General features: G+C 34.8%; 2 protein-coding genes across 3 annotated transcripts; one reads left to right on the forward strand and one right to left on the reverse strand.

Moving 5' to 3' along the window:
* Window positions 1-387: 387 nt before the first annotated feature.
* Window positions 388-8,485, forward strand: LOC131844339 (mucin-2). Of its 2 annotated transcripts, none has more exons than XM_059193198.1 (5): window positions 388-1,025; window positions 2,165-3,214; window positions 3,998-4,276; window positions 5,809-5,950; window positions 8,352-8,485. In XM_059193198.1, the coding sequence occupies exons 1-5, from the start codon at window positions 651-653 to the stop codon at window positions 8,483-8,485; spliced, it is 1,980 nt and encodes a 659-aa protein (XP_059049181.1). In that variant the 5' UTR covers window positions 388-650. The 2 variants fall into 2 exon arrangements, with proteins under 2 accessions (XP_059049181.1, XP_059049182.1); XM_059193199.1 differs by lacking the exon at window positions 388-1,025 and adding an exon at window positions 1,934-2,057.
* Window positions 8,486-9,289: 804 nt separating this feature from the next.
* On the reverse strand, window positions 9,290-12,029 carry LOC131844223 (small ribosomal subunit protein eS8). The gene is made up of 6 exons (XM_059193044.1): window positions 11,925-12,029; window positions 11,600-11,706; window positions 11,290-11,389; window positions 10,451-10,626; window positions 9,815-9,944; window positions 9,290-9,427 (listed from the first exon to the last, which is right to left on the reverse strand). Exons 1-6 carry the CDS (start codon window positions 11,926-11,928, stop codon window positions 9,318-9,320), a joined length of 627 nt encoding a protein of 208 aa, XP_059049027.1. The 5' UTR covers window positions 11,929-12,029; the 3' UTR covers window positions 9,290-9,317.

Here is a 12,029-nt window from a genome sequence, read left to right on the forward strand (position 1 = left end):
ACTAAGTATATACCATATTGATAAACTTTCCCCAATGTTAGTAAAGAAAAATTGTGTTTTTTTTTAATTATAGTCAATTGTACCCTGCTACTATGGAAAGCATAAATCATTTTTTTATAAATAGAGCAGTGAGTTCTTGTCTATCCTGAAAAAGTTAAAGTAGACCATATTGCTAATAAATAATATAGCCTATCAACTGTCAAGACAAACTAAATGGGCTTCCTCTGGAAATCATCGTGGTTAATTCGTAATTAATTTGCCATAAATCGTAGATAATAATAATAATAATTTAGCTGATATAATCCTATTCTTGTCCTGTAGTGTATATTGATGCTCAGCCAGGGTATTGCGCTAGCGCAATATTTCTCTATGCCATAATTATTTACGAAAAATTCTAGTCGGCATGATTTTTATCCAAGACAAGATTCTACATAAATTCTCAACTAAAAAATTACTGCTAGTATCTTCAACTGGTGTCGGTAAGTATAAAGCTATGAATCACAATAGTACATTTGCAAATCTTTCGCACCAAACACAGAGGGCATTCACCGAAAACCCTCTTCTTAAATGTTAATTAAGCACGAAGATTAGCTTAAAGCATTCCCAGAGTTGTGGTCAGTCAGTGGAGCGCACTCAGAGCCGCGAACACAATGCGTGCAAACGGACGCGCGTCCATCACTAGGACGGCACTCTCATGCTTGTTCTGCCTTCATTTGTTTGTGACACAAACAACTGGCACCGACTATGGAATTCCTTTTGAAATAAAAAGTTGGGACTCTGGCCGATCGCCCCTAGCTCATATGGTGGATGTTACCAACGGATTTGGTTTAAAAGTGCTCGCGGAACATAACTTTTTAAATGACAACAACATTGCTTTCTCGCCCTATGGATTAATGGGTATCCTGGTTGCACTGTACGAAGGGGTGGATGGGGAGTCCTCTTATCAAATCCAACGAGGGATGCAGTTACCCTGGAACAGGAATGTTATGCGGATTGGATTTAGAGATATACACCGAACATTAAAAGTGAGTCGTATTTATTTACGTAGCTATATTTTGAAAAATAGATTTTTTCAATACGAGTATCGTACAAGCAACTACCGAACTATCTTAACATATAGGACATACATATTTTATATTTATTATAAGGAAATCTTAAGGAAACCTACTTGTGTGACTTTTATCAGAAAGTTAGTTTGTAAGGATTTTCGTAGCGAATCGATGATCCTTTTGATTATCCTTAACCGTTTATGCGTGGTAAACATAAAAATTAAGTAATTTAAGTAAACATTCAAATATTTTGACGATTATTGAAGTACATGTAGCTTATCTGTAGTCATTTTATAATAAATAGATTGGTATATTTCTCACCTTACCGGCTAATTATTCGATTGTTAAAAAAATGTTATGAGTAGATATCAATTTTGTTTAGAAGTGATAATAACAAAACTAGATACAAAATGGATTGATATAACATTACCAGCTAGGTGTGTCGAATGAGTTTCTGGGGGCAATGCAATAAAACCGATTGTTGTTTTTAGGTGATCTGTAACTAAAGTAGTTGAAAGAGTGCTAACTATGGACAGGAACTACAGTGTTTAGTAACTTTGGTTTATGAATATACTTGCTTTTACCGTTTACTCGCAATTTCGTCGTATAACTGCACTCGACGATTATATAAGCCATTGAGGCATCAAGAGGTCACAGAAAAGAAACATAATGTACCTTCATAACATTAGCTTTTGCCCGCGAGTTCATACACGTAGCTGAGATATTTTCTTTAGTTGGAATCACAGATATGATAATATTACATTATTGGAATTAACGGTTACCCTAATCCCCCATTACAAAAGTCGGTGTATGCAATATTAGGTACAACATGATTTGCTTAACCATTTAAATTTTAAGTGGTAGTGCTTTGTATTTATTCGCCATAAAGTAACGTAATAAAAGAACCGGCTCAAGAAAAAACTTACAATGAATACAACCGACCATACTTATTTGAGATTATTGCTTGACATAATTTTGAAATTATCTTTAAGCACTGTGAAATTACCAGTAAGTCCTTATACTATAGGTAATAATGTTAATAGACAGTGAGTTTATTTCTTTAATTGTGTTGTGGCTTCATGTATAAAGGTTTATATTCATGTAATTTTTTCCAGACTTACTTCATCCCTGAAGAGGGTTTCCTCGCAGGTTTAGCTCTTAACAATGAAAATGTCACTTTCAATGACAGCTATAAAAAGATACTACGATTCTATGGTTTTGATCTTGATAATGATCAATTACCTACCTTTGCTCCTGGGACCAATAATAGTACAAATGAAACAACTACAACTGCTTCACCATCGAGTTCTGAAGCACCTGCCACCACTGCAGGCACAACAGCTGCTGCTACGACGGAAAGTGCAGCAGCAGGTGCAGAAGCATCTACGGCACCAACTAGAGAAGAAACAACTACTAATCCTAATGCAGAAACTATAAACGATATCGACATCCGGGGACCAACGCCAACGACTACGAGCCCGGGTTCTGCATCTAATGCTGAGAGTACAACTAATTCTTTAGACGAATCGACTACACTTAGTAATACAGTGGAAGAAATAGCTTCACCTACATTAATAGCACAAACCGGTGCTACAGATACAACTATACAAACAACCACGACTGTGGCCACAACCACATCCAATGAGTTAATGACAAGTTCTACAACAGTTGAAGCATCCTCGACACTGATAGTTCCTGATACTTCATCTACGACGTTAATTAATTCTGAGTCAACAGTTTTTCAGCCCTCATCAACAGGTACAACAGTAGCACTAAATGATGCGTCTACTATGAACAATGAAGTAGATGCAATGACGACAAGAGAGGTAACAACGAGTACAACAGAAAATTCGCCAGAGACAACAGCAGCGACATCTACGATGACGACAAATAGTAATACAGAAACAGAAACTCAACAAGCTGAGCAAATGTCTACTTCGTCTGATATGAGTACAACTACTGAGTCAACAACAATCAATGATTCAACATTGGAAACTCTAGAACGCCGTAAGAAGTCGATTGTAGACTTCGTATTCACAAACCCACCATACGTTGATGATTACTTGGTATATAAATCTTACGATATAGGTCCCAATTCCGAATTGCCGTCTACAAATTTTGATGATAGTACAAATTTCTTAGCGAATGGATTAAAGAGTGTTCAGGTTGGTACATTTTTTAAACTTTGTGTTCCTTTTTTCACATTCAGGCATTATATACGGAATCGGTGGTCTAGAGGTTTACCACACAGCTTTACTTCCGATGTTTGTGGGTTCGATTCCACGTCTATGTCTATGTATAATATGTATGTATTTACAAAAAAAATATCTATGTATATGTATCAGTTATCTAGTACCCATAACACAAGCTCTAGCTAGCTTAACTTGGGTCTAGATGGCTCTGTGTGAATTATCCTAAGATTATTATTATTATTATATTATTATTTGTATTTATGACTATGATTTTTTATATTGGCCTTAGTGTTTCATTAATTTCTATGTATGTATGTATTTACAAAGAAATGTACCTAGGTGTTTCTATCAGTTGTCTAGTACCCATGACACAAACACTGCTTAGCTTGCGACTTTTTTTTTTGTTATGTGGTTGTATATTGGATCTCCTTTCAATACAGCGGTTGCGCTATCGGTGTACGCTTGCTAGTATTAGAAGTCAAATTAATAATTAAACTAGATGGCGCTGTGTAAATTGTCCAAAGTTATTATTATTAATATTATCATTATTTTTATGTCAAATTCATAGAAACAATTCAGGTCAACTTAATGTTGACCCGTACTGTTTTATATTTATTTTTAATGGATGATAATGGACTGATACACCAGCCTGCGTTTATGCTTGCGATGCACCACTACTGGATGATAAGGATGATGAGGTTAGGACAGTTAACCCATCGTGCCAAAACATTAATTATACTTCTATAACTGAAACAGGTGACATACATGCATTACGACACTATACTAGAGCACGCGTACCTGCCGCATTTAGAAGCTTCGGCATTGAGGCTGCCTCTAGACAGCGACAGATATTATTTACTGGTTGTGTTACCAACGCGTGGTGGCGTGCCGGAGCTGGGAAGGCTGCTTGCGAGGATGGCGCGGGAATCTGACCTCTCCGATGTCTACTCGGCACTACGCCCGCGGCGAGTTCGCGCCATCGTTCCCAGCTTTACGGTCAAAGGTCATGTCGCACTAACTACAGATTTGCAAAAGGTACTAATATTGTTTAGATTTGCAAATGTTATTGATTAAAATAAAATAATCACTGAATAGAGCTTTTGTATATTAGATATTAATTCTAGTGGGATTGCCTTAAATCTTACTCTTAAGGCACTAAAAATTATTAATAAAAAAATGAGTTAATATGTTCGACTCACAAATTGGCACATGTATGTCCAATACCGAATTTATTTATTTAAATAAACTTAAATTTAAGCATTTTTTAATAGTCCTACTTATTTTTTTATCTCCTGCTCATTAGGAAAGCTGTTTCATCACAAGAAGGAACAAGATACTTGCATGTTAATGTTAATAGTGATATCTCTTTTAAACAATTGTTATAACTTTACATTTTTAAGTTGAAATGTATGAATACGAACCTGTGTCGATACACAGGCATTATTTCATTAGAATCTATTCTAATTTAATTGAGAGTTTTCAAGCCGGTTTGTATTTGTGGAACAAAATCTTAAATCATTGTAGACCTACTTTAACTTACTATGAATACATTACCGATGTATAGATTTAAGTGGACTTGTAGAGCAAGTGTTCAGTTATGTATGTATAATATAAAAAATATACTAATAATAACTGATCCATGAGACCACCATCAAAATTAACATACTAATTATATATGCATATAGGTTAGCGTACCCACACATTATTTCTATTCTGATGTCGTAGCTATGTACTCTAACTACATATATGATACCACAATTATCTCAACACCATACATATTTTATATCTAGATACACAACAGGCAAAGAACAGAAGGTATCTTTTAGACATGACATTTTAGTTCATTGGAATGGCAACGCGTGAAAGATTTTACGGGTGTCACAAGGTCAATATAGTGCTGATCATGTATGTAGGTATATAGGCGACGGACATAGCTATCACTCAGATGAGCGGTTGGCGGTTGGCCTATTTGCTATTCCAATTACCTTAAAAAATAGAAGATTTATACCAAAACGGTAACAGATTACATCCATACAAATATTATAAATCCAGCTGTGTGTTTGTCACTTTTTTAGAACTAAACGGCTGCATAATTTTTACTAAAACTTGCCATGAAGATAGACTGTATTATTAGGCAATCTTTTATCATAAAAAAAAAATAAAAGGGCCGAAATAAAGGATGAAAGTTTGTGCAAACGATGTGCGTGTACCAGCTAGTAACAAATAAATAACTTAATCAAACAGATTTAGGCAGTGGGATTAATTTGTTTTGTTACATAATGTATTATTTACAACATTATGAAGCAAAACTAGTCACAATAACAGGTAACATGGGCGCTATTATTTTACAATGAATAGAGACGGAAGAAGCGATGACTTCACAGTGAAGCTTCTCATTTCGACAAAATTAGGTATTGGCAGATATTGATATGTCATTTCATTCCAAAGGATTTACACTCATGTTGGTGTCTTAACAAAATTTGATTTCATGATTACGGTAATGTGTAAAAATCTCAGTCTAATTATTTGTACTGGTTTAAACTTTAAACACTTATGTTTAATTTCAGTTGGGTATCCGTGACGTGTTCGAGCCTAGGCAGCGCGATTTTAACCCCATGACTAACCAAGCAGGGGTATATGTGCGAAGTATAGAACAGGCAGTCTCTGTTGCTATTCGAAAATACCAGCCTGACGACCAGAAAAAGAACAGTAAGTATATATATTAAATACTTTACTAATGCACATAGGAATACAGGGATTAGTTACTGCATCCCTGTAGATGCAGTAACTAAGGCGACTTAGTTCAGACTTGTCGTAAAAATTGTATCGAAACCCATAATGACGTATACGGATAATGGCATATTTTATGTATAACGTATGAAGGAAAAGGACCAATTTAAGTAGCCTGCTCTAATAAACAAATTCTGCGCCTGCTTCAGGGTGTGAAAATACTCAGATACACTTTTCAACCTGATAGTTTTTGGTTTATAACGAGTTTTAATGTTTGAGAATAATATTATGCCTCTGCTTGTAGGATGTCCATGAAGGCTGGTTAGTTAGCCCATCAAGGCGATTTTAACCATGTCTTCTAGAGCGCCAGCGTGGAGGTCGACTTGACTCAGATGTACCACATCAGATCGACCTCCATCCCTTATTTTTAACAATGGAGCCATTATTCTCCAACATAATCCCAATCCAATGAGATTAGGATTGTGTTGGTTTTCGATCACTTCCACAGTAATAAAACTCCCTAGTATTCGCTATCACCACTACTCCTCCTTCTTTGCAGTTGTTATACGGTAGCATGACACAAAGTATTAAGAAGTCATATACAATTACTTCTTAATATATTCTATTTAGTGAATATGCCAATGTAAATATAGATAAACATCAAATATTATTTGCTAAAGCAACAGAATATTTAACAGTATAAGATATGAATAACGATCATATTCTTTGTTAGCGGCCTCTCAGGCGTTGAAGCCCTGTTGTTCCGGTGCGATCCATTTAATTACATAGGTAACGGCCGCGGTCAGCCACCACGGGCGCGAATGTGTAGCGCGGCGCGGGGTCAGCCACAAGACCAGGCGGCAGGCCCAGGCGCTGGGTAACGCTTCTCGCCGTCATGGGCCGACGCACGCATCGCCGGAAAATCCTTGAGTGACATTGACGCGCTCCGAAAATTTACAAAATTGATTTTCCACAATTAATTCAATTGACCACCATGAAGGACAGACTGGCCAGGTGGATATAATTAGATTGAACACATATGTATCATCGCAAAAATTCATAGCAAAACACTAAGTTTCTGCGGTGCATTGAATGTATTATAGTTGTGAAATAACAATGCATGAGTCTGGTGTCCGCGAAAAAAATGTCTTGCTCTCGTTTTCCAGTGCAGGAACTAAGATAATTACTATCAAAAGTGCAAAACAGGTGTTAAGTGGTGTGCGCGAGCCCGCAGCGGCCATTGTTTCTGTGCATGCGGTGGCGCAACACGGCGACACGCGCATTTGCGTCCATTGATGCGCCGCGCCGCCGCACTGCTCTCTCGGCATTCGGCATACACCAACAATTAGGGAAATCGTTCGGTACATGTAGCTATTGACCGTAATTGACATTACTGCGACCTGAATGCCTAATCGCGAGATGAAAATTATGATTTGCAGATAGATACAGTTTCAATTACATAAATGAGTATAACTGGAAGAATTACCGAATAATTATTTCCTGTTGGTACAGTACAGTACGACTATTTTGTTTCAACGATTATGATAAGCATCGGATGCATTCAACCCTCAAGGACGATTATTATGAAACGTTCATACTCGCATGTCGCCGAATTATAGCTTTGAGTGAACACAACTACGAACGAGACTATATTATACTCCATAATTTTATGTAGGTACAAGCTGTAATCGTGAAGTTATGCCCAACTATTACTGATCAAAACACTTTAAACCGATATTGAAAGTACGTTAACTAATGAGTAAAATAACAGAATCTAGTTAAAAATTAATTTAAAAAATACCCAAAATTTTTATATGAACACTCCCTACATTTTCAAATTAGTAGAAAGATTTGTTTGCTTTTGTCATATAACCGTAATTAGTCGTAACTTCGAATAATCAAGTGTTCAGTAATTAACCAATGTAGTAACGAGTTACGAGTGGAGGGTACGCAATTAACTTACTGATTGACAACTTATATGGACATCATGTGCATAATTCGTTTATTAATGGCGATTTTTATTCGTTGGACTATAGGAAATTTCAGTTTGTATTTCGTAGTTAAAAACAGACCCATGGTCCCATGACCATGAGTCTGAACAACAGAATTAAAGATAGAGATGTAATTATGTAGCTCGTTGGTTAATTTAAAAGACCCTGTATATAACTACAAAAGACTTTAGATTTTCAAAAGCATAATGATTTTGAAGAATAGAATTAGAGAATAAAGATTCTCTTGTTCTCTTTCTCAGGTGATAACTGGACATATTGATTGCAATATGCTTATACTCGTTGGTTAATTTAAAAACCGTAATATATACTACTAAATCCTTTCGATTTTCAGAGGCATTCGTATTTACATTATTGAATTTTCTTCACAGGATACGTAAGTAACCACCAGCCGGTGCGATTCTCGGCTACATATCCCTTCCTCTACTTTGTGATGGATGCCAGCATACACGTCGCGCTCATGGCCGGCAAGATGGTCGATCCACTGAATACAAGGATATTATAGTTTATATTGAAATTAGTTTTATTTGAGAACCCCATTTCTTTCAGGACTAAGGTATTCATTATGATGCTGTCATTTTATCGTACTCAGGATTTTAAATTCTACATTTGTAATGGGATTTATTAAAAGATGGTCTATAATAAGGCTAGTATAATATTATATATAAAATTCTCGTGTCACAAATTTAATTACTATACTCCTCTGAAACGGCTTGACCGACTTTTATGAAATTTTATATGCATATTGAGTAGGTCTGAGTATCAGCTATCTATTTTTCATACACCTAAGTAATAAGGGTTGTCCACCCCTAACTTTATTTTTTGGGCAAATATTTATTTATTGCGTATTTAAAAATACATACAACCCTAAATTTTCACCCTTCTTTAACCAACCCCTATTTTTTTATAGCGTTATTAATTTATATGGCAAAACGTTTGCCGGGACAGCTTTGTCTTTTAGCTTTGTTTGTTTGTCTGTTACAGATCCTTTTAAATACTAAAAATTTAAAAGAATCTACCCTAATTTTATGTATTGTGAAATTTATGTTTGCTTTGTATTTTCATTTAACGAATCGTAATGCAATATAATGATATACCATATTTGTGATTAAGGTATGGCGGGAGTGACGTACCAAAACTGGACTAAAGATATTTTTTTATATTCTTTATTAATTTAGACAAAATTAATAAAGAGCATAAAAAAAATATCAGGGCGACGAACATACATTTGTTATCTCAAAAAATAGCAAACTGTCGCGGGTACTAGCAAGTTTGTATATATGTATCTAAAATAAAAGAAATAATTTGTTTTTACATTTATTTATACATTACACTTTTTACTTAGCCCTCTTGGATTTAATCTTTCTTAAGTAGAATTCCAACTCTTTTCCTTCAAGCACGTAGCCATCAGCGCGTCCACACTGACCCGGCCGACTGGCCACACACGCTGTAATAAAGTAACACATTAGTTATACATTCTCAATACACCTATCCTAATGAAAATGAGAAAATAATCAGAGTAACTATGACAAGTAGATCATACAACTGCTGGATTGCTTCCAAAACGGTCACATTCCATTTATGCAGTCTCAAAACTTCTCGATTTCATCACATGGAAGATACTGTTGTACTAATTAGCCGAAAACATCTTAACCTGATTCTACTGTTAGTTGTTCAAAGGTTTGCATAGTGCCAAGAAGAAAACCTGAGGCCAGGAATGTAAGATAGCCCTAAAGGTGTCAGCAAACAGTACAAAAGCAATTAGGCTCCAACATTTTATATAGGACATTCATAATATATTTTTTATTTTTAAATCTCAAACTAAATTACATACCTAACAAACGTCCAGTGTGGAATTGCTCCTCGAGGGCAGCTTCCACTTTAGAGAGGCGCTGCCTTGATACATATTTCTTTGCGGTCTTCTTGCTTCGCTTTTTGTTGATAATGGCGTCTTCTGCCTCAGTCTAAAATTAAAGTTAAAAATAATTAAGACACAACTAACTAGAATTACAATCAGATCTAAAATTGGTAAAATTAATACTTATTCAGTACAAGTTTCGAAATCACTGTTTCTTGGAATCATATGACACGCAAAAGAGTATATCATCACTGAAGTAAAATAATAAATCACAATAAACAGGGTATCATCAAAAATAGCTGAAAAATACACTCACACTGTTCTAAGGCAAGGCTCACAACACAAAACTACATTTAACATAGCAGCTATTTTACCCAACAGCAGTATGAAAAATTGAACCTGCAATATTTCTAACATTTCATGGTATCACCCTGACCAGTGTTATATTTCATATTGTTCCTATGTGTTTTGAATTACTTGATATAATAATAATGGATGTAATACAAATTAAAAAAAAATTGAATAATAAACAATATTAATATATTTTATGGTTATGGATTATAGTATAAATGTATTATACAATTAAGAAAAAAAGACATTAAAAAAACTCACCAACTTGGCACCCTTCTTTCTTCCAAGTGGCAGAAGGTAATGAGACTCATACCACTGCCTAAAAGGTGTTGCATCCACTACAACAATAGCATTCTTCACAAGGGTTTTAGTTCGCACCAACTCGTTGTTAGAAGCATTGTACACCACATCAATGATACGGGTCTTACGGGTGGAACCTGAAAGATGATCACAATAATATTTAAAAGAGTAGTGACTTTTATATTTTCTTTTCTCAAGGGAGGTCATATCCAGAACCAGTAAACCTAACTCATATTTTATGGTTTTACAGGAATACATGTTTTCTCAGTTTTTCTACATTTAAACATAATAACTCAGAACTTTCACTAAGATAATCTCTGATGTTTTAATGTATGTGTAGTGGTGATTGTATAATTTAAACCCATTAAATTGAAATAATTTATTGTAAAATAATAATGTTCTCATTCATTCAAGGGATACAATCTGCAAAAATAAATGATCATTTTCATGGTTTAAGACATTAGAAGTAGCTTTCATTGCTTACTACATTGAGAATTGAGTACGAGTGAGATAAGAATTTAGAAAAATTTTATTTATAAGAATTGTCTACAATTCTATCACTCTGTTAAAAAGTAGATGCCTTAAGAATCATATATTGTCATAATGACATTCTGAACAATTACTGGTAGTGAATGCTATAGGATTAAGTTCCTTTCTACCATATTTTATTAATAATGACAAACAACAATGAATAACATTTGTTCCCAGAAATTAACCAACACGTTTCAGTCTTTATTTACCAAAAACTTCTATTTTCATGGATGGTTTCGTTTATTGAAAATAATTGTATTCATACTTACACTCTGAGCCCCATGAAAAATTGCCAGCATCCAGACGAAGAGCGCGGTATTTGACATTGCCACCACGGGATCGTACTAAATGGATGCGTTGTGCGCCAAGCTAAAAGTAAATAGGAACCAAATGAAAACGTTGTACTTTTACATTGAACATGTGAATTTTTCAAACTAAATTAATCACAACAAACTTTTCGTCAAAAGACAATACTAGTAGCCGTTCACCATTTTATTAATTATAATAGTGGCTACAGTAAAAGAACGAATTATTATTTATGCATTATGTATTATTTTTAAGAGGTTAATTTTTAATAACCTTAGTATTGGCAGCCGGACGTCCTAATTCATACTTCCTCTTCTTGCGAATGGGCGCACGTTTGCCACCAGTGGCCCTTCGCTTATGCCAATGGTCACGACTAATACCTATAAAGAATCATCACCAGACATTATAAACCATTCCACAATAACACCGTGTACTATAAATTTGGTGTACTAACTGTTAAAGTAAAAAGTAATGAAATAAATACATATATAAAGCTAAAAAGGTATACTGAATTAAATACATTACAAAATATAGTAAAAAATTGAGAAGTAATATAGGATTTATATAGATTTTTGTAAGAAACATAAAAGATACTCACCCATCTTGGATCAGTGGAAAAAGAAAGATTGTTTTGAAAGACGGATTGACAGTTAACGCAACCAAGATAGACTGACGGTATATAGCCTATGAATAATAGTCCGTT

Source organism: Achroia grisella, unplaced genomic scaffold (assembly GCF_030625045.1).
Source record: "Achroia grisella isolate CSIRO2021 unplaced genomic scaffold, CSIRO_AGI_Agris_v1 utg402, whole genome shotgun sequence".
Lineage (NCBI taxonomy): Eukaryota > Metazoa > Arthropoda > Insecta > Lepidoptera > Pyralidae > Achroia > Achroia grisella.